Here is a 24,192-nt window from a genome sequence, read left to right on the forward strand (position 1 = left end):
CAGCATACAATAACTAATAATCAGAAGTTTTCCTCCTTTTATAAACTGTATCATGTATCAATATGTTCACGGATTTATCTACGCACTTGATTGATTTTTACAAATGAATCTATTGGCTCACCACTATTAATCACTGCCGATTAATCATTCGGCAACTCAGAATTACCATAAAGAAGGAAACATTGCACGCGGTAATCACAATCAAATTCTATCGCAAATCAATACGATCACTGATTTACACAAGCACTTGAACGACATAATGAGGAATTTACTATCTTTATTACTAACTTTATTAATCACAATATAATACTACCGATTAATTATTCGACGAATTGAAATTACTTGAACGCGTTATACGCATGTTACTCGACACGGAGGTTCGATGTAAACAAGTCAATGGGTTAGGTTGGTACTGAGTGCGTTGGTTATTAGTAAGAAGGATAAGGGTGCAGCCACAATAGAAGGAATAAGGAATAAGGAATTAGGAATAAGGAATAACGATTTTAACCTATCAGAAACCATGTATTCTGATGTATACGACTTCTGATAAGTTGAAATCGTTATTCCTTATTCCTAATTCCTTATTCCTAATTCCTTATTCCTTCTATTGTGGCTGCACCTTAAAGCTGGAAACACAATAGACACAGACAATAGGCACAGGCAACAGGGAATAACGAGCTGTCCAATCAGAGCTCTGGAGTATAAGTTCGATATTATATCCCAGAGCTGTAATTGGACGGCTCGTTATTCCCTGTTGCCTGTGCCTATTGTCTGTGTCTATTGTGTTTCCAGCTTAAATGATGCTTACAGCGCGGCGTTGTGATCGCCAACACGAACGCTCTCAGTACCAACCTAACCCATTGACTTATTTACGTCCAGCCTCCGTGTCGAGTAACATGTGCGTGTCTAGATGTTCACTGTCGAGGAAATGGGTGTCTAGGTGTTCGCCATCAAGAAATTAAATGTCTAGGTGTTCGCCGTCGAGGAAGTGGGTTTCTAGGTGTTCGCAGACGAGGAAGTGGGTGTCTATCTAGATGGTCGCCGTCGAGGAATTAAATGTCTAGGTATTCAGTAAGACACGGAATCACAGCAGCGGTTCGCTTCTGATTGGTTATGCGATTATGCGATACGCGGCAAGTACGCCTCATGGGACTCCAGCATTGTGATCTCTAACATGTAACAACCAATAAAATCATATTAAATTGTATCAGCTACTACGCGTTATTCTAGTTGAGACGATTTGATTAGTCTTAGTATTCCTATTGAAGGATCTTCCTATTCCAATCAAAATGACTTTAATTCTTCTTATATGAAATTTTTATATTGCAATTCATTCAAAGACATTTTCCTTCCCAACCAAAATAATAGTTACAAATTTTATCATTCATATCTCTGTAAAAGATTACCTTTTTAAAAAAAAGTAAAAATGGCCCTAAGCATATACGTGCTTTTCGAATAGAACTTAAGTGATACATATCTTTTTATTATTCTGACTCAAGTAATAGCAGTTTTAATTCTTTTTCAAAAATATTCATATTGAAGGTCCTCTTATTTCAATCCAAGTAATGGCAGTTTTAATTCTCTGTCAAAAATTATTACTTCTCGAAAAAAAAAACTAATGTACGAAATTAAAAATTATAACCTAAATGATATAGTCTTAACTAACCAACTTAAATTCTATCAAATTAAAAAGTAAAACACAAATGTTACTGTCTTTGTTATTTACTTAATTCTAATTATATGTATCATTTGTATAAAGTATAAAGGGTTTGATATCAACAACATTGGCGCCAAGTTAAATTCCACAAAATTTTACGTATCATTCGTATAAAAGATTTGATATCAACAATTGGCATAGAGTTAAATTCCACTTCGCAATAGTTGAGTCTGCTGAACGCGATTGTCGTGTTCAGTTTTCCAGTTTCATTCCTCACTATAAAAAGATGCCATTATAGAAATGGCACGCTTAATCGGGTTTAATAACAATCGTAGTTATGAAACCGATCATAGCTGTTTCTCGGAAGAATGAAACGACTGTGATTGACCAGCGTCAGAACTACAGATGTTACTAGTAATAGACCGTGTTTCAAAATTTACTGCCAGCGCTGAAAATGCTACAGTTTACGGTATATGCACTCTAGATTTTTAGTACAGTCAATTTTGAAACATAGCCTCGATTAAGGGTGCCATGTAAATGTAGTCACTAGCTCTCATCCGTTGCTTGGATAACTTCCCAATAAGAAAATAATAGTAACTTTAATCGTATACAAACTTTCCTTTTTAAAAAAAGGTAAAAAAGCGCTAAGAGTGCGTGCTTTTCATAAAGAACCATTTGGGCCGGTTTCACCAACACCAATTACGTAATCGACCGTGGAACTAATTGCGTTTGCTGTTTAGTAGAATTGACCACTTATGATTGACAGTTAATCACTGATTCGGTTTAATCGAGTTGGTAAAACCGGTCTTTTGTGTGATATCAACAATTGGCGCCAAGTTAAATCCCATTTCTTTAATAATATTTTCATCGATGTTCCTCTTTATTCCAACTCAAGTTATAATAGTTTTATTCCCCTTCAAAAATTATTACATAAAAATCATTATATCACAAAATAAACTAAACCTAATGATATGTATCATTTGTATAAAAGATTAGTATGATTCATATAAAAGATTTGATATCAACAATTGGCGTCAAGTTAAATTCTGTTAATTCATTGTTAATTTCTTTCTATACAGCAAAGAATACATGCAAAAGTATGCAATTGACCATCGTCTTGATATTTACTTGGATATTTTATATCACTATTATAAAACGATGAGAGTGGTGGTGGGATTTTTTAATTTAGTTAGTATTTTGATATTTTTACTATAAATATAACTGTAAATACTTTATATCCATAAATACTATAGTTAATTCTTTATATCATGCCAAATTAAATAAATAATGAATATTAACTCTAATGATATCATTTGTACAAAAGATTTAATATGAACATTTGTGGCGCCAAGTTAAATTCTATCAAATTAGAAAGTAAAACCCATGTACTATCTTTATCAAGTTATTTCGATTTGGTATGAATAATTGTAGTGTCAATTCAAATTTCAGAAATCAACAACTGACGCCAAGTTAAATCCCATACCAAATTAAATAAATATTAAATATTATCCAATAATAAATGTTATCCAGGACATGATTCTGAATAATATTCAAGAGGTTTTAGCTGTCGGTCGGACAACTTGCGTAATGCTAATGCTGGCAGTACTGTAACTTTCGAGCCTTATAACTCGAAAAATACTTCATTAAAAAATATTTTATTATGGTGTTTTGAAAAGCTCTCGAGGTAAGCTACAAGAAAATGTAATGAAAAATAGGGAGTTCCATTTAAAAAAATTGACGTGACCTTGACCTGGCCTTGGCGACGCCACCCAAGGTCAAATTAATGGTACCTTCTTATGTCACCTTCCGAACCATACAACATTTGTTTGAAATATTTTTCTGTATTTACCATAGTTTTCGAAAAATCTTAATGCATTATTTAAAATGAGACACCCTGTATAGTGTTATCTGTTTTTTGTAAATGTGATGATATATTATCTAAAGATTACTTTTTATATTTCAGGTTATAATCATTGAGTCATCGGCATAATCGTCAGTCGCTGTTCTGTAAGTTCTAAAATAGCTCGACACACTGCGTTTCAGAAATGACAGACTGAACGATCGATAGCCTTAGTCGCAGAGAAGCCGCGCAAAGAACTCGACGAGCAAAAGCTGTCAATTTAACTTTACGCAGCAAGTACAACGCACACGAGATCTGTGTATATAGTGCCAATATGACATATTTACAATTAATTGGGGAAGTAATTGGCTTCCTGTTATTGTCGACCTTCGCGATATTGGATGGCATTATCAAATCATTCATTCCCAAGAAGTATAAAATGAAGAATATAGGTGGCGAAATTGCCCTCGTGACAGGGGGAGGTGGAGGATTGGGGAGGCTTCTTTCCCTCAGGCTGGCCAACTTAGGCGCCATCGTCATTATTTGGGATATAAACGAGACCGGTGAGTCTAAAATATAGAAATGGGAAGTAACGAGTTACTTAACACTAACAACTAACCGTTATCATTGTTTTTTACGATGACGATTTAATAATAATTTTGTAATTTTTCATGACAATAAAGTCAGAGTTGGAAAAGTCACTTTTGAAGAGTAATTCATTACTACTACATCATGTTACTCATTATGTAACGAGTAAAAGTGAAATATGTATAACGATTTCTTTCCAAACATGTCGTTATCGTTCCCGTCATGAAAATATGTAAAGTTATACATCAAATCATTATAAAAAATGATAACGGCATTACAATCCAATCAGCAGACAATGTCTATAAAAATGTTTTTAAAAAATATTTTAAAAAATGTTTTTAAAAACGTTAAAAATAGTGGATTAAGTTATCTTATTTTCATTTTTAAAAAATGTTTATTTAAACGTTAAAGAAAAATATTTTTTAAGATTAGAAGAAAATATCCTTTTAATGTTAAAAATAGTCTTTTTAACATTTGAAAAAAATGTTAAGATTTAAACAAAACTAGAAAAAGTATATTACAAAATATTTTTTTATTTTTTGTTAACAGTACCTAAACCTTAAATAATTTTTACCAATTAATTGTAATTTTTCATTACATTTTAATTTGTTTTTTTTACTTACTGGGATTTGAATCTGGGACATCGAAGTTAGAAGTCGTTTGTATCTTATCCGTTACGCCACTTAATTTAAACTATTGATGCACACAGTTCTTATTATCTATATATGATATACTTAAAGCAATGATATTACGATTACTTCTCCTCCGTAGCCATTTTTTATTCTGATCCAATTTTGACTAATTTGAGTTTTAGAAAATAATAAAATATTAAATATTTTTATAATAAACATTAAATAAAGATTTAAAAAATGCTTCTTCAAATCATATAAGATCCGAGTTTAAATTATCGATTGAAATAAACATTAAGTAAATGTTACTTTTACATTATAAATGAATAAATAATTAAAAATAAATATTAAATAAATTTAAGATAAATGTTAAAAAATGTTTACTGAAATCATTTTCTTACATAAATAATTCGTGAAAAATAAATATTTAAAAAATATTAAATAAACGGTTAAAAAACATTTTTTAGAAATTATTTTAAATGAAGATAAATATGTATGTTGACAATGACAATCTCGTCTCGGTCTCGGTGATCGGTCGAGACTCTCGGTCTCGATATTCATAATAAGTATTTTTTCAATTTCTTCTATGGTTTATGCGATTAAATTTAAATTATTTTCACTATTTTATTAATTAATTAAATTTTTTAACTATTTTATTAATTTGTGTATTAGCAATTTATATTTTTTTGAAAAATAAATGAATATATTTGGTTTAAAGGATATTTTTTAAATGATTTTATTTAAAGTTGCACCTTGTGATTATTATTATTATTATTATTAAAGATGAGTTATTGAGATCATTTAATAAGTAAGCAATACAAAATTTAATAATTGTATACATTATTGTTACAATATTTTTTTTAATTTGCTTATCCTTATTAGGGGTGCAACGAAAATGGTTATAACGAAAGTGGATGCGAAAACGAAAGAAAAAATTTTTTGCGAAAATGAAAAATTTTTGTTTTTTTCTGTTGAATGAGAAAATTGACAGGAAAGATATGTATTATAATAATAAAATAGTAAAATTTCTCTAGACCGGCAAATCAATGAATGAAACATAAACTGCACTCCTTTGCTATCTAGTGTGCTTCCGGCGAAGCTGAATAGTGTGAATCCCGGGAGCGGCGCAGTTGTGCACCGTTGCAATTATCCATAGCCACTCACAGCGGCCCGAGCCTAGAGTTTTTCTGTTGTACGAATGTTGTGATTGGTGAGGGGCAATTGCAATGTGCGCAACCGAAATATACTCATGAATCCCACGAGCCGGACAAAATCTGTCGCTAAAACTTTCGCATAATTAATTGCGATAGCGAAAGCAAAAGCGAGAATCTAAAATGATGCGAAAGTCTCGCTTTCATGAAAGCGAATATTCGCACATCCCTACTGATAAGTAATTTTCATAGTATGCATGAAGCAAATATCTTACAAGAGACGTTACCCAACTGTCCGGCAACGACTTCGTGAAATATGTTGTTAAACACAAAAATCTAAGAGACGTATTTTTTTTATACGTGCGCTAACTTATGTTTAAGGGATGAAACACTCCTTTGAAAAAAAAACAGTATTTCTATTTCGAGCCGAATATCGTCGAAAGTATAAAGGTACCTTTTCATGCTGACATTCATTTTTGGCATCAATATAAGTCACGTGATAAAAATTGACAAATATCAAGCATCAATTTTGATCACGTGATCTATTTTGACGCTGAAAATGAGCATCGAGCGTCGGCATAAAAAGACACCTTAAAAGATGGAAAAAAAATTTTGAAACAAAAGTTGTACGGTTTACTTCAATGTTAGAGAAAAAAATTTTTTTGTTAACAATTGTTAAACAAAAAAATTAAAATTTTTTTCTTCACAACACCCCCCCCCGGGCGCGCCTGCTAGGCTATCCCCGCTCCCAGCGGCTCGCGCGCCGTGCGATCCGATCGGTGGGCCTTTCGGCAGTAATAAGCCGGGCAGACGCGCATCGGCTATCTTTAAACATTAATATCTCGTTAACTATTGCCCAAATGGTACAAGACTTTTCGAACTCAGTTCGGTCCGCTCTACCTCATGGTGAGTGATGTTAAGGACATCATGTATATATTATATTACGGGTACTAATATTATATTATAATTATATCTTCCATATAATTACATACGATCATATTATCTAAAATATTAACTCCAGCTACAATTTGACCCTGACACTCTTGGCAGCATGAGTCGTACGTGGAAAGGATACAGAACGTACAAGTGGACACTATACAAGCAAGAGCGAGCCACTTATTATTATAAACAACTGAAATAGCTTATTTTTTATTAAGCGATTGCATATTAAAGTTCGTATTTGAACACACACGTATGTACACACACACACGCATGCAAGCACGCACGCACGCACGCACACACATCGCACGCTCTTCCATCCACTCAGAACACGTTTGCTCGTGCGAAGTCTTATCTTCCTCGCTGTAGGCCTTCATTGTTGCAAAATCTCGATAACAATAACTTTGCGAAAAGAATCGTAGAGACCTCAGCCACCTCACGTTGGTTTCGTCACGAAAAGCGTTTTCAAATGAGTCCTCATTCGACCCCACATGCCATTTAAAACTTTCCGGCTCTCTCTTTCATCGCCCCCCGGAGGTGTTAAGGTGTATGCTTTCGAGGTTAAATAATAGATTTTATGATTTCATTGTATTTCTATAAGTTCCTATTTTATATCTTCAGAAATTATTTAAGTGACCCGGGCACTTTCGGTAGGTACTACACATATATTCAAAATTTCAATAAACGTTTATGCTTTAATTGTTATTAAGAGAAATCGATTCTAGTGAAAGTATCGTAGGAAATGATTGTATTTTTACGTATTATGAAAAGAGCAGTTATCTACTCTTCAGGCAAGAAGTCAAATAGCAGGAAAAAGAGGAAGAATGGAACTTTCTATTAACAGATCTTTACATATGATATATAATTTATATATATGTATATAGATATATATATAATATATTTTATTTAATTTTTCTTATATATACATATCATTTTATTATTTTTATAATTTCATTTACAAATGATTTGTTCGCACATGTATGTTTAATAAATTTTTAACAACAACTTGGAAATAAAGAGTATTAGTAAAGACACATATAATATTAATAGTGTTTTTCACTGGCAGAACTGATGAGCACTCAATGCGCTTCATGCGTAAAGGCCATCACACGTATAAAAATTTTAGTCGTAATTGTAAGGCTGTAAGCAAATCGGCCAATCACAGTCGAGCGTTTTAAAACGCGAGATAGTAATTTTGATTGTGATTGGTCGATTTGCTTGCGATCTTACGATTACGACTAAAATTTTTATACGTGTGATGGCCTTAACTCGGAACCCAAAGCTGTTGCACACTAACCTAATCTGAATGTAAAAGTAAGATATTTCAATTAATAAAATACCCAACGTATATTTTATCAAATACCATAATAAAATATATTGAGAATTTCGCGGTTTAATTCGTTTCTATATTTTTATTAAACGTATATCTTTATGTTGATTTGTGTACAACGGCTTTAAAATGCACTGGGTGCGCACCAGCTCTGCCAGTGAAAAACTTTATAAGAAAATATATTAAAATTGTTAAAAATTATTTAATAATTTTTATTATTTTTGCAAACTCAGAAATAATAAAATTATTAGAACTATGCACAATGGAATTTTAATAATTATTATATAATTAAAATGATTATAATTTTAAGTTATTATTTGCAATCTTGTGTGTGCGTGCGTGCGTGCATGCGTGCGTGCGTGCGTGTGTGTAAAGTATTACTTTTTTAATATTAGGTGTAATTATTACTATGGTGGAAAAATTTATCCAAATGTGTCCGAAATTGTCCGAATTCATTCTACATTTCTTTCTAAATTTCTTTCATTCTAAAATTGTCGAAATGTACAAATTCGTATAAATTCGGACAAATTCGGATAGTTACAGATAAAATGAGATACTTTCCGTCAAGTTTCGGCAATATCTGTTTGAATATGTCAGAATTGGTCATTTTTTTATATTTTTCAGATAAACTCTCACAAATTTTTGCACCAGGGCAGTATGTAATGTTCATACATGTATAATTGAAAATTTTTTATAGAGATAGTAATGACGGATCACTATTTCTTCTAAAATAGAACATTGCTTGTAAGTCTGCAATGTCATAACGAAGTAGATTAGAATCAACAAGAAAGCAACAACGATTTTATAATAATTGCGTTCAGCAGAATGTTTATTTTGTAACTGTTAGAAATTTTCTTCACCCTAATTGAATTATATTTTCAGATCTAAAAGTATAATCCAATGAGCGCGAAGAAAACTTTCAACAGTAGGAAAATAAACATTCTGCTGAATGCAACTAATGTCAAAATTACTTTTATTATCCTCTTGGGACTTTTTTTTAACTTGTAAATGACTCGTAGTATTTCACTTACACCTCCTAATACAAATTTGTTTTTCGAGTAGAAGATGTAATATATGCACGTAATTATTGCTGTTGAAATATGAATAAAATATAAGACATAGAGTTTTCGATCAGTTTTTATTTTATTTTAGGCATTGAGGAAACTGTTAAACTTGTTCAGGCAGCCGGAGGTACGTGTTATGGCTACGTTTGCAACTTGTGTGATCGGACAGACATATATAAAAAGGCCAAAATTATCAGGGAAGAGATCGGCAAGGTAAACACAATTATTACGAATTTTGATAATGATATTGTTTTATGAAAGATTGAAATTATTCCCTAGTTCAGAGTATAAATATGCTGCAAACCTGTGATAATGATATCGCGTTTATTCACGAGAAATTATATCGAGTTCAAATTATTCTAGTAATTATTTAATAAAATTAATGGAATAAAATTAATCGAAAATATGTTTGCTCGAAACATAATATCGAAAGATAAATCGGTCAAAGATTCTTCTCTTATCTAAAAAATTTGCTTATTGTAAATTATAATGACTGTGTTCCAAAATTTAAGGGAGAGTTGCTGAATGCATACTAGTTGCCTAAATTGTACTTCATCAATATTTTATATTATTAATTAATATAGATAACATTTAGTAACAATAAAATACACGAGAAATGAGTAACATAGAGAAAAATGTAATAGTCTACGTTTTGTTTTATGGACGTTTGCGGCGTTTTAAAAAATCATGTACATCTGATATTAATTTTTAATCAACTTATGTAGCTGATAACAATGCGCTCATCAAATTTTATTATAAATTTTTGTATTTTTATATAAAAGAAGATTTATTGAAGAATATTTTACTTTCACTGTATATACATATTTTACAACCATAAACATTAAATCGATATTTTCACAAAATCCATCAAGTTTCCTGAATCGTACTATCATAAGATAAAACTGATAATTGATATCAATACAAATGTCAAGTGCAAAAATATATTTGAGCCAATTTTACTTTGACGTTATTTGTCTTTTCATTATTGTTATCTAATAATTATAAAATATTTGATTTTCTTCAATAAATTATTCAAATTAGGTATTAGTTAATGTTTTCATTATTTAATCTGATACTTTTAAATATTTTCATAAAGTTAATATAATACTTTCAAAGCAAATACGATAAAAAATACCTATAGATACGATTTAGGCGATCGGTTGCCTAAATCGTACCTTTTGCAATCTGCAAAAAGACTTATAATAAATTAATTTGCTATTGGTGGAAAATTAAACACGTAATAATAAGCGTCCGAAATATCAAGCTACGTTTCTAATGTTCATTTGTATACGAAACAGTGCCAAATGGAAAATATAATAAAAAATAGATTAAGTGGTACGCATTCGGCAACTCTTTTTTATTACCAGTACTGAAAATCTATAGTTTACGTCACGTGCACTATAGATTTTCAGTACTGGCAGTAAATTTTGGAACACAGCCAATATCAATGCATCTAAGGATGCGTTCCGAGTTACGAATGAGGCGCATGATGCATCATTTGTTCTTGTTGTTCACCAAATAATAAAGAAGGATAAAACGATACATCATGCGCTTTACGTAACTCGGAATGCACACTAAGATTATTTCTTTTGTTATCAGTTTTGATTTTTGTCGCGATTCGCTTTTGACAACATGAGGCTTACGAATGATTGATACAGCGTGAAAGAAGCGTCTTTTTAAGAAACGAATTATCTGCGATTAGCCAAGCTATTCATGACGATGAGAACTTTCCTGCGGACGATTATGAAATTGTCTATGTTACGCTACAGTATTGCGATACGTTGGGCTCGATATGTGAGTCTGACCTCTTTTAAGAACTGCGAAAAACGTGACTTTTTGTCGTTTAAAATATGTCTCTGACACACTTTATGTTCAGAAGTACAGCATATATTATGCATCTACTTCCTCTAATCGTTATTTTCACTTGAGAGCAAAGTATTCATTTCTTCGTAAGCACTTCGCAAAAAAATTCGTACAAGTTTGAAACAACACTTTCAATAAAAAACAATTAATTTTTTTACTTCATTTATTTTACTTACAATTAGATTATATATTATAGGTAACGGTTCTTATCAATAATGCGGGTATTGTCACGGGAATGAAATTTCTGGACACTCCGGATGAACTTATTATCAAGACGATGGACGTTAATATCATGAGCCACTTTTGGGTAAGTAGAAAGTCATTCCTCGCACAAAATTATTTCAATCGTTGCAATAAATTATCTCGTGTTATTTATATTGGTGCCGAGAAATCGAACGCCGATATATCGAATATGATTTCGTTTACCGTGAAATTTTTTGAAATCTGAATTATATTAATTACTATTTGGAATAACTTGAAAATTTTTTTAAGGCGAAGAAAGTAGAATCGAGATATTGTCGAGATACTAGGAAAAGAGGTCTTATTCGTTTTTAGCCTTTTGCGTATAGATTTTGCAACAAGAGATTGATTGCGAAACGATTGAATCGATCAGATATATGCGACTAATATTTTTAATTATACGATTTACCATAATTCCATGAATCGAGTTCGAATTCAAGAAGTATCGCGAGCTGCGTCTCATTCGGTTATCCAGGAGAATCAACGGAGAAAGGCATTCCATTTCGTTCCTCCCGTTTGTTGCCGTTGGTCAGGTGCAAGAACCGGTCAGATAGGTTGTCGACGAACAAGCGGTGCTGTAGTATACTGTAGCATAGTCTCATAGTGTGTTGCGACACGCATGAGCTAGCGGCACGCTTGCCAAACACAAATAATTCCTTAATTCGAATTCCTATTTAATCGACGATCTGCTCACAGATTTTCGTTCGTTTTGAATCGTTGTAAAATGTAATTACATTGATTTTACTCTTGTACATATATTATGTTCACTCGACATGTATTACTCATTATAACTTTATGCTTCGCACAATACACACACATCAAAATGAAATATTTCTGTCGTAATAATTGTCATATGACGTAGTATATTCCCGATAATTTCTCTGTAATTTTTTTGGTAGTATTATTCTTGTTCAGATATTCGTAGAACTACTTAATTAAAATTTGCAAAATATAATTTATCAATGTTAATTATTACAGCAAAAAATGTGTTTGTTCACAAGAGCAGATTAAAAATATATAAGATAAAAAATAAAATGATATTAAGGCTGATATCCATAGTTGATTCTTATGTTTGAGATTTATCTCAAGTACAATCTTAGTCATGAATCAGAGAGCTGTATTAGCATTTTAAGACATTACTAAGAAGGTCTTGAAATAAAAAATATGAATACCGGTCTGAATATAGGAAATATTTAAAAAATTAACAACTATAAGAACAATATTATATTAAGAGAAAGTCAAGAATAACACGTATATGCATGCATATGTATATTTTAATTTACACGTGAATATCCTGTATTGGCTCATATTGGCATTATTTAATTTGATAGATTTCATTACTTGAGCTTGTTTCTTTTATTTTTATGTATATGCATGTATATGTATATTTGTACATATATGTACGTATGTAGAGGAGACCGGGGATAGTTGATACAGTTTTTTTCCGTCAAGGGTTACTGGGGTCACTTGTTACATATCCAGATTTCAAAATATTATACATTTAATTCAATGAAATAAAAAGAAATATATAATACTTCATTAATAATTTTAAATATTTATTTATAGTTATGTAACATTAATAACGTTTATAATATACCTAAACATATGTGATGATGGAGAAGCAGACACCTGTAACGACACACCCCGTCACAATTAGTCCCGGGGTGTCATATTTACGTATTTCAATTATTACTTATGGAAAAAATATATGTTAAGACATTAATAACTGTAAGATGTTTATAAAATAAGAATTCTATAGAAATAGTTGAAATTATGATATGGTGAACAGATTGATAAATATAACATTTAATATATATCACTGATTTATTTTACTTTTGGCTATGAAAAACCGCGAAAATATTTTCTATTTCTGAAAATATGCTATTCACTCTGACATAACTTATTGCCGCATGACTGCAATGTTTTTACGAAAATACTATATTTTTTTATGTAATATTATCGTTTGTTGTTTTGCGGCAATTTTAAGTGTAACAACATGCCCTATCGATTATCCCCGGTCTCCCCTACATATATGATATATATTAGCTCTTTTTTATATTTTATATATTGTATATTTAGATCAGTATTTATATTTCTTATTTCAAGACCTTGTTGAACAATGTCTTAAGATGCTAATACAGCTCTTTGATTGGTTCATGACATCTTAAGATTGTACTTAAGAAAGTCTTAAATATATACATGAGCACATATATAATTAAAATATACATATATACACATATATATTATATGTATAACATATACATATTATATGTATGTATATCCAGTAAACGAGAATGGATTGAAATGAATTAAAAATTGCAATTCATTTTAATTTATCCGAATACACGCTTTAGAGCCTGGAGCTGTATTGAAATGAATTGAAATTACTATAATTGATATCTGAAAGCATAAATTTGTTTCGGTTCATAAACATGTTATAATTCTTTCTTTATAAATAGAAAGTATTTTTATATTGATTTCGATTGAAACAGAAATATTCTTATTCAATATTGCACTCGGATATAAATTCAGGGCTTATACATTTCCATTATAAATTTTTTTATTTAATTTAAACAAAACTGCGTATTTTCATAATTTTGAACTATGATGTATTACAAATTACAAATTACAAACACAGTTTACAAATTAGCTATGTCGAATTTTTTTTTAATGGAAGTGAATTCACAAACGAGACTGTTCTTATTTATAATTTTGAACTGTGTGTGGGATGTATTCAAAGCTAACTTATTTACGACATAAGTATTTTTGGACTCAAACGGGTAGAAATAAGAAATATGATATTCATCATGTTGAATTTGGATGATTTATGTTCGTATTATATTATTTTTTGATTGAAATGAATTAAAATACAAAAGAGCTGCTCATTATGTTGAAATTAGATATGAATTCAAATGGATTCGAAAAATCAGAAGCGCGAATTCGGAAATGTCGAAATGAATTCATTTCTATCCATTTTAATTTATTCTCGTTTACTGGATATATAATATATTAATTGTATTTATGTGCTTATACATATTTTTATAATATTAAAATATGAAATTTGTAATTTTATAATTTAAAATATGAAATATTTCATATGTATTTCAATATTTCTGAAATATTTCGTGCTGTATGGGAAAAATAACAATCTACCAATCAGTAGACAGTCTTTCTAAAATGTATTTTTAATATATTTAATATTATAAAAATACTGAATAAATATTAAAAATATATTTTAAAAACATTATCTGCTGATTGAGAAAAGATAAAACATATGTGTAATCGGGAAGAATATATGTATATCGATTATGTACAAGAAATTTTTAAAAACACGCAAGGTTATATGAAGGTTAGAATAGAAATCGTAATCTCACTCGGAGTAATGTTCTTGACACCTTTGTGACGCACATATAACGATGATGATAGAGCATAATAGAACCTGTTTTCGATAAAAATGATGCAACACAACTACTTAACAATCATCTCTGTCGACGTAATGTCAAAGAATAATAATTCACATGTACATGAAATTAATGATTGGAGTAATTGACACTAAGGCTTTTTATTGTATTTTTTAAAATAATTCCGTCATGGTTCTTTTGTTACAAGAAATAAAAGACAAAAATCTCACATAATCGATTTAATTTTTATGATATTAACAACTGATTTAATTTTTGTGCAAAACGTTAACATAATGAATTTGATTGCTTACTCTAAAGAGTGCGGCTAAATGGGTATATGGGGCATGTTCCCTTAATTCTGGCAGTGAAATTAAAGGTTAAAATGGATACCAAATGAAAGATCTCGTTGAGCTAAATACAAATATATATTTTTATTTTGCACCGATTTTCCGTTCCAAAATTATAGGGTTTCAAAGGTTCTAAATTCTCCATTTATCTCTAGTTTTGATTAAGTCTAGAATGAAATCCAGATATCAAAGTGGAGTCGATCACTACCAGTTTATCCTTGCGGACAGTTCCAAGACAGGTCGAGAAGCCATCGTAGCGTATTATTGTGACTGCTAGATTGGGTATAAAGAGAGTGGTGCCGATGCACGTGTCTAACGCTGATTGGCTCCGCCGTTAACCCAGTGAGAAATGACAATGGAATCGACATCGAATCGATGGCAGTAGTGGCAGTGTTCTTACTTTTTTGGAGTGAGATTTCACTTCAAGAAATTTAGAGAGTATATTCTATGAAAATCACATTTTTTTACATCTTAATTATACATTTTTAATGATAATATTTGGAATCATTAGAATAGTGTTTGCAATAATCTGTATAAAATTATCTAGAAAATTATCTAAATAAAGAGATGGCTTCATCTTATTTAGATTATTAGAATATATATTATTTCTATCCTTTTTTTAAATAAAAGAAGTACTATCTTTTTCGAATTATTTACATTAATATGTAGCGAGTTTATTTGCGCATTGGTAAGGTAAATGCACTGTAGCTGGACGTTTAAGCGTAGGTTGTCATAAATAATTCAATTTATAATATCAGAAAGATTTTTAATATAAATATTTGTATTCATTTAAAAACTCAAGACTCTCTTAAGCAAGGAAAAATTATTTGAACCCACTTATAACGATTATTAATTAAAATATTTAAATAAGTAATAGAATGCGTCAATGTACCAGTTGCAGTGGCCAGATAGCTGGTCAGACACTGGTACGTAATTGTCGCAGTATCCGACCACAATTAGAAAATTAGTATACTGACGGGAAATATTAATATAAATAGATGTTTAATGACAAAAGTCAATTAATTCAAATTGGTCTAAGTTTTGTATTTAAACTGCGTGCCGAAATGATTTTTCGGTCTTGAAACCCAAATTCCACTGAACTACCGCAGTAATATCACAAGATAAATTAAAAAAATTAGCAATTTAACAATTCAATGCTCATAAGCATCTTACAATTAGAACAATTTTAATAATGCCGAATAACATATTAAAATCTGTAAATAAATAATATATTGCGATAAAAATTAATTATCACGGCAGGAAGTCGAACCCGGATCTCTAACATTCGTGTAAGCGTTCTAAGTCTTTAGAGGCCTTAGTAATTATATTCTTCGCAATAACTGTCGTATGTAGGAACAACGTCTTATTTCAGGCGACGTAAATAAACAATATTAAACTAAGAATCTTATAGGACCATATACATGTGAGTACACAACTAACAAGGGATCAATGCCTTTAACGGTCGAGTTGGGTCTCTCTCTAAGTACTTGTATAATTCTATGTGAATTTATATACCACGTATGTAATTCTTTTAAACTTCGCGTCGAACTGATTTTTCGATCTTAAAACGCAAAGGCTAAGGCTTTTCAATTCTAAAATTAGAAGGAGATCAGAAATAAATTGAACCTCGGTTAAGAGTTAACCATGAGTTGTAAAACTGAGCTTTCAGATGCTAATACTGCTCTCTGATTGGTTCGTGACACTTTAAGACTGTACTTAAGATAGTCTTAGATATAAGAATCGACTATGAATACTAGCCTTAATAAGTTTAGAAATAGAAACTGTAATTACAGAACTGGTTATGTACACAAAGACTCGGAAATGTTACGCGGAACCAGTTTAGATCCTGTCAACTCTCTCTCCATGTGGAGAACTCAAAACATAAACGCACTTCTCTTCGCGATCTTTTTTCGAGTGCGTGCGAACTCGGCAAAGTTTTACGGTGCGAGGACAATGCTTCGAATGGCGCGAACGCAGCGTTGGCGTAATAATATGACAATATTAATGATTAAATAATAGAACTAATAAATGTTAGAGCTCGGAAAAGGAACCGGGTACGTAAAATTCGGATATTCGTCCGTAGATCTGTTACCCGTACATACGGCTCTGGACCGGTTCCGCGGGTACTTGCTAATTCGGATACCCGCAGAACCCTGCAATACAGGTACTCGCGGAATCGTGGGCGACACGGGTACCCGTTTCGATGCAAGTATCCGCTACATGCTACAAATATTTACGTGTAATTTTGTTAATTTTAAAGGCATTTTAGAATTGTTTATACTAATTTTCATTTTGTTTGTAGTTAAATAGTTTGAATTAAGGATGTACTGGTTGTATAGTCCCTGCAAAACAAATTAAATTTGGAAATATGTTTAATATTCATATTGCGAAAACGAAACAGTTTAGCTCCAGAATATTTTAATTACAAACGGAATGAAAATCGCTACAAACGATTGTAAAACACATACTTTTAAAATTAACAAAATTACACACAAATATTTGTAGCATGTAGCGGATACTTGCATCGAAATGGGTACCCGTATCGCCCACAATATCTCGGATACCTCATACACAGTTCCATGGATACTCGAATCGTACACGGTTCCGCGGGTACTCGAATTAGCGGGTACTTGCGGAACCGGTCCTGATCCGTATGCATAGATAACGGAGCGGGCGAGCGGGTACTCGGGTACTCGGGTATTCCGAGCTCTAATAAATACTTTGCCATAACTCTTTTTTAGACGGTAAAAGCTTTTCTTCCAACGATGCTGGAAAACAATAAAGGACACATCGTGAGCGTGGCCAGTTTAGCCGGTCAATGCGGGATTCCAAAATTGATAGACTATTGTGCATCCAAATTTGCGGCAATGGGATTTGATGAAGCTCTTCGAATGGAACTTGAGGTAACTATAATTTATTGAACAAGTTATTCAATAGATTATTCTAATATTGTACCAATTAATTCAGTTTTTTCTCAAAAAAAAAAAGATATTTTAAATTCAATTGTCACAAAAATAAAAAGAGAGAAAAAGAGTGACAAAAGAAAATATAACATAAACTAATTTTTACAGTAGACATTTTTTATATAGAGTGTTATCATATAAATGGCCATTCCCTTTTATCTTGTAAATTAACAAAGATAGACCTAATAAATATGAATAAAAATTAATAGAAGCCTTTAAGAGCCAACACAAGTTATATGTGTATATAAATATTCTTTATTATATTGATAAATATCTAGTTTAGGTGACACCTCACTGATTTCAATGTCCTTTAGATATGTTGTAGGAGAGAATGTCCTGAGTGATTCCCCACAAGAATTAAATGGGGGACGGCATTGGTTTAGGAGATATAGTATATTCAATCTTATATTCAATATTATATTCAATCAACGCAAACATATATTCGTACTGTTACATCCGCGACGAGCGGTTTCACGAACTCTCACTCGCGCATACGGTCGCGTTCATGGCAATAAATAAGACACCTGTATTTGAAAAGAACGCCTATTTATTTGGCAGCACAAATACAATGACAGCGTAATATACAGAGCAAGGCAGAGGCACAGAGGGGGAGAGGGAGGGAGGGAGGGGGAGAGAAAGAGAGAGATATGGTGTCCCATTTTAACTTTGACACCGAAATATTTCGAAAATTATATAAGATACTGAAATATGTTTCAGATAAAAATGGTAGGATTTAAAAAGATCTATATATTTACTGATCATCTGAGATCCGTTTGACATTGGATGGCGTTGCCAAAGTCAGGTCACTTTGAATTTTTTAAACAGGACTAGATTTGACAGAACCCTAGATTTGATTGCATATTATTATATCCCTTCTTGAGATCTTTCCAAAACACTATAATTTAATTCACTTTGGATCGACCGTTTTGAAGTTATCGAGATTTATTGTGTTTTTTGGTATAAGCAATCCCGTCGTCTTTAACAATCGCATAAAGTTTCGATTGCCTCCATTGCACACGCTGTGTGTTGTCAGCGACAAATATCACATATGCGCAGAATTTCGTCGCTACGGCGAAAGCACTTGTCGAGTTACTTTAAAGAGTTGTGTAAGCAGGTGAGCTCTTTACACGTCCCCAGTGAACACAAGTCACATGTAACATACCTGTTAATTGTAATTTCCCACTCAACAATATAACTGTAACATAACACACTTGCTACGTTACAACTAACAGGTATGTTACATGTAACTTTGTGTTCACTGGATATGTGAAAGATGCTATATATCAGGAAGCACCAACTACGAGAATAAATATGATGGAAAAAGTTAGAAGAGCCAAGTGATAACACCGCAAATACTCAAAGAAGTTCTACGAAACTTTAGACATAGACTGATTTTATGCCCGGAAAACAACGGTGCATTTTGAACATTTAATTCCGAGAGTGATACGTAATGACAAAGTTCCTTAATCTTCCGATCTTGCCTTTATTGGCCAGATAATTTTTCGATCTTGCCTTAGTTGGTCGGATTATTCCTCGATCTTGCTTTCATTGGCTAGATCATCTTTCGATCTTGCCTTAATTAGTCGGATCATCCCTTGATCTTGTCTTCATTGACTGGATCATCTTTCGATCTTGCCTTAGTTGGTCAGTATGTCAAAGTTAAAATGGGATACTTTGTATATATATACAGGGTATTCAAAAAAGGTCGGGACTTCGGATTTACTCGGGAGGATGATGTTTCCGAAAGAAATGTTTCAGATAAAAGTTGTACGGTATAAAAAGATCTATTTACAGATTTTATCAGTTTGACCTTGGGTAGTGCCGTCAAGGTCAGGTCAAAGTTTAATCGGAACTTTGATGAAACACCTTGTTTTTATTCCAGAATCTAACAGCCGGTGTTAAGAGCTAACAAACCTAAAAATGAACATTTTTTGTATGTATGTGTCTATATGTACAGGGTGTTACGGATACATAGCGGTTGCATAGCGGTTGTATATTATATATACATAAAAATTTTCACTTTTTACGTTTCCGCTTTAGAGAAAAAGTTACATGATCGGTACCCTGTTTAATTTTTGCCACCAATCTGTTGATATAAAATTTTCAACAGATATTGTCGACAGAATAGGAGCAGAATGCGATAGTTGAGGTCAGTCTACTAACATCTTCTGATCAAATTTGCTACCAATCTGTCGACATTCTGCTAACGTTTTGCTATCTGAGTTAGCTACTTATATTTTTCTACGTACTATTATACGTATATAACCATTACATGACTAATCGATCAACTCATTTTTAATCTATTCTGTTCTAGTATGAAGGATACAATATCAACACAACAGTTGTATGTCCTTATTTTATTCGCAGTACCGGTATGTTCGATGACGTTCAATCAAGGTAGATGAGATTTTGATATTTATGAATAGAGGAAGGTCACCAATACCGACATACCACTTTGTTTTTAGACAATATTTCTTAAACAAAAGGTAAAAATACAACTTCAAAAACATAAATACAAACTAAAAAATGTCTTCTATCACAGATAATATAAGCAGTTTTTATAATACTGTTTGTAATTTTGCAATAATTAAGTTTTTCGTAAATTATCCAAAAATGAGCGTCTGACAAAATGGGCTCCAAAACTGATAGTAGGCAATAATGCCAACATTCCTATTCTATATAAATAAAGATATACAATGATGGGAGAAAGGTTCGTAACTCAGGAAGATCTCAAGCAAAAAGGGTTTGTAACCAGTGTTTCGGAAACGTCTTGATACCAGCTTTAAGAATATGTAATAGAAAATAGGAGTTTCCATTTAAGATTTCAAAGTTGACCTTCACGGTGTCCTTCAAGGTAACATGAAAGTCATTTCAATATAACCATATAATAGACCACTTGATATACTAAAACTTTTGTATTAAACATTTTCTTCCATAATCATTATTTTCCAAGATATTTGACCGTTACGGAACTTTCTCCCATCACTGTATATCCTATATTCTGCAGAGAAAACTAAAATTTATGAAATTATAAACATTTAAAATGACATAATATTATCAATAATACAGTCACTATTATTTTAATTACGCAATTTGCAAAAGAACACCGTAAGAATTTTCTTCTCAGATTCATAGAATTTGTTTTTAGCTGATTTGGTATAGAAATAAATCACAAATATATGAAACTAATACAATGAATATACGAAATTGCTCAAATGTTTTAGAAATCCTGGAAAATTTTCTAGAAGCTATTATATATATATTTTATAAATAAATATATTATTATTTAAATTTTTTTCTGATAATATAAATGTAAATAAATTAGCTTACTATATGTATGAAAGTATATACAATATTCAAAATTTAGATACATCCCGACTCTAAGTCCAAATGCTGTAGCCGATAGAATAATAATGGCGATGAGGTGTAATGAAAAGTATGCCATCATTCCAGGCTACTTACAAATTTTGCTTACTTTAAAGTGGTAAGTAAATTTGTTATTTTGTTATTTTGTCGCTCATATGAAAAAATTGCATAATCGATAAAACGCAGGATATTTCCATGGCCATGTGTCGCGATGTTTCTTCGTGGATTAGTAAGAGACGTTTCGCCAAGCCATGAAAATAGCAAATCATGTGCAGTTGCGGCTGCGACTGTTGCGGAAAAGGAATGTATCGTACCGTCAAAAGATCGGAACGGCGCTGCCATCCATCAACAATTAGCTAGACGTATCTCTAGCCCCGAAAGAAAACCTTGAACTTTTCTTTCTCCGCCTCAGTTTTAATATCAATGAATAGAATGTTAAAATTTTATTAAAAGGTTAGAGTTTTGTCTTTTCCCACTGCGTCTTTACCTTGCAATCTGCAACGTTGACCTGTAGCTCTTCATATGTTTCAATCTTTTACATTATTTTGATGAAATAAATCGCTTAATATGTTAGTACAGTGTTGAATAGAAATACTGTCCATTTCGACGAATTGCGCAGAGCTTCTTTCTTTTCAAGTTTCTTATCGCTGCACCTTCAGTAATCGATTATTCGATAGGAAGAAAAGGAAATGTGAAGGAAGTGCATCTCAATCTATTAAAAAATTGGATAATATCTTTGTTCTCGATGTATGACCTAGCACAATGTAAGAAGCTTCCACATAGAGGAGAGTTACTGAATACTACTTCTATAAGGAAAAAAGATTAGATCTGCCGAGATATGATTATATCTGATTTAACAGATCTGGCCAGATATGACTCCGGTAAAAAGTTTTGTCATATACAGTATGTTTCATATCTGCAGGATCACCTCTCATGAGGAAATAGAGCGGACTAGACTGAGTAAAAAATTATCTACCATTTTACAATTTTCACGATAGCTAACGAGATATTAATTTCTAAAAATCGTCAAATAAATATATATTCGCCTAGCCCACCAAATGTATGCACGCACCACGATACAACTGTCCAGCGCGGAGAGATGTTTTCTTCCTGTTCGTGCGTTGCCAAGGCCGCTTGTAGTAAACAACTTCTCGCATGCCTAGCAGCCTACGATGATGAGCGGTTCTACCACGTTGCTCGTTTGTATTGGCGCAGTAGGTCGTACTATTTACCGACTTTTAGATATTAATATCTCGTTAATTATTGCGAAAATTGTAAGATGATACAGGACCTTTTTACACAGTTCAGTTCGCTCTACCTGTCCACGAAAGGTGATCCCGTAGGTCTAAGACCTACCCTATATAATTAATGAATCCAGTTTTATTGCTAAAATAAGTATATTATTTATTAGCACCATATTTTAGAATTTACAAAACAAAATGAACATTAAAAAACGTTTTCTCCTGAAGTGGGGAATTTTATGATTCCAAGCGATCACCAATCATAAGCTATACCACATCTAGCGCTACTTTACCTCTGCGATCTCTGGGAATTGCTTTGATACGACCATGAAACACTGAATGTTAACGAATGTATAGCTATGACATATCTGGTCATACATATTGTTAAAAAGATGAAACACGTATAGTTAAAATATATTTCTTTTATAAATTTAAAAATTTACAGTTTTTACTCATTTTCACATGTAGAGTAACATTGGTCTGGAATAATTTTTCTCATATAATTATGTATAAAAATGTATATACGAATTGTATATTTATATATAAATGCACAATAAAGAATATGTATGTATAATTATATATCAAGAGACATGATAATAGACTTCTGAGTATAAGCTCAATCGAGCTTATGTCCGCTTGGGTCCGAATTATATAATAAGTGTTTATTTTACCTCTATGTTTAGTTTACCTCTATGTGTCCTACGAACGGAAATATCGTCATGCGAAATCCGAAATGCCAAATTTTTATGTAAGATACGTCATCGCCTAAAAAAATCTCCTTTTTATATTTTCGACGGTAAATGGCACTCATTTATTGCGACTCTCATTTATCGATTTACCTATGATTTCATAATTTATAGCACTGTATATTATCGACTGAAATATTATCGTGAAATGAAATGGGTACGTAATTCGCAAGATAATAAATTAATCAACAATAACCCAGAGAACACACATGTCGGAAAGACATCCAAAAGACGTCTTAAACTAGACATCTTGAGGACTTTTCCAAAAATCGTCTTTCAGACGTCTTTCCGACTTTATAAAAAATGCGTCTTTTGTAGATAATCAGAAAAACGTCTTGAAGACATCTGAAAAGAGACGTCTTGAGGATTTTTCCAAAAGTCATCTTTAGACGTCTTTCTGACGTTTTAATTTACATTATCGACTGCAAATTTTATTTATAATATTGAGTGCATGACAGGGTCAAATATGTCTGAATATGTCTGAATATAATACGTAACATATAAAAAGTATTGGATGTCAATTAATTTGGCATTCCAATATTTTATTGTATTATATTATAATTATAGTTTTCTACAACTACGCGTTGACAAGAGGAAGAATACGAAGCAGCAGTTGGAATTACCTGATAAATCGGTATATAAATGGATGTCATACTTAATATATATTTTCAATAACGATGTATTATCTATCACAATTATAGATTGTTATTAAAAATATGTACAATTGAATCTCGATAACTCGAATCTCAAGGGAAGAGCTAAAATCTTCGAGTCATAGAGATTTCGACTCATTGAATTTTTTGAGTAAAAGAAGATTACAGTATATG

General features: G+C 31.7%; 1 protein-coding gene across 6 annotated transcripts in view; it reads left to right on the forward strand.

Annotated features, from left to right (window-relative positions):
* The window catches only part of LOC108724169 (short-chain dehydrogenase/reductase family 16C member 6), a 28,650-nt gene extending 5,635 nt beyond the window's left edge, over positions 1-23,015 (forward strand). For 2 of the 6 annotated variants that reach the window (XM_018450377.1, XM_018450376.1), the window contains exons 2-8: positions 3,621-4,060; positions 9,287-9,411; positions 11,258-11,368; positions 17,791-17,952; positions 20,327-20,409; positions 21,380-21,496; positions 21,565-23,015. In XM_018450377.1, the coding sequence (XP_018305879.1) occupies positions 3,832-4,060; positions 9,287-9,411; positions 11,258-11,368; positions 17,791-17,952; positions 20,327-20,409; positions 21,380-21,496; positions 21,565-21,769 (1,032 nt within the window). In that variant the 5' untranslated portion in view covers positions 3,621-3,831 and the 3' untranslated portion in view covers positions 21,770-23,015. Of the gene's footprint in view, positions 1-3,317; positions 3,342-3,620; positions 4,061-9,286; positions 9,412-11,257; positions 11,369-17,790; positions 17,953-20,326; positions 20,410-21,379; positions 21,497-21,564 lie in introns of those variants that run through there. The other 4 variants (XR_001936676.1, XR_001936677.1, XR_001936675.1 and 1 more) reach the window with 4 other exon arrangements.
* Positions 23,016-24,192: the final 1,177 nt, after the last annotated feature.

Source organism: Mycetomoellerius zeteki, unplaced genomic scaffold, assembly GCF_001594055.1.
Source record: "Mycetomoellerius zeteki isolate Tzet28-1 unplaced genomic scaffold, Tzet1.0 scaffold28, whole genome shotgun sequence".
Taxonomy (NCBI): Eukaryota; Metazoa; Arthropoda; class Insecta; order Hymenoptera; family Formicidae; genus Mycetomoellerius; species Mycetomoellerius zeteki.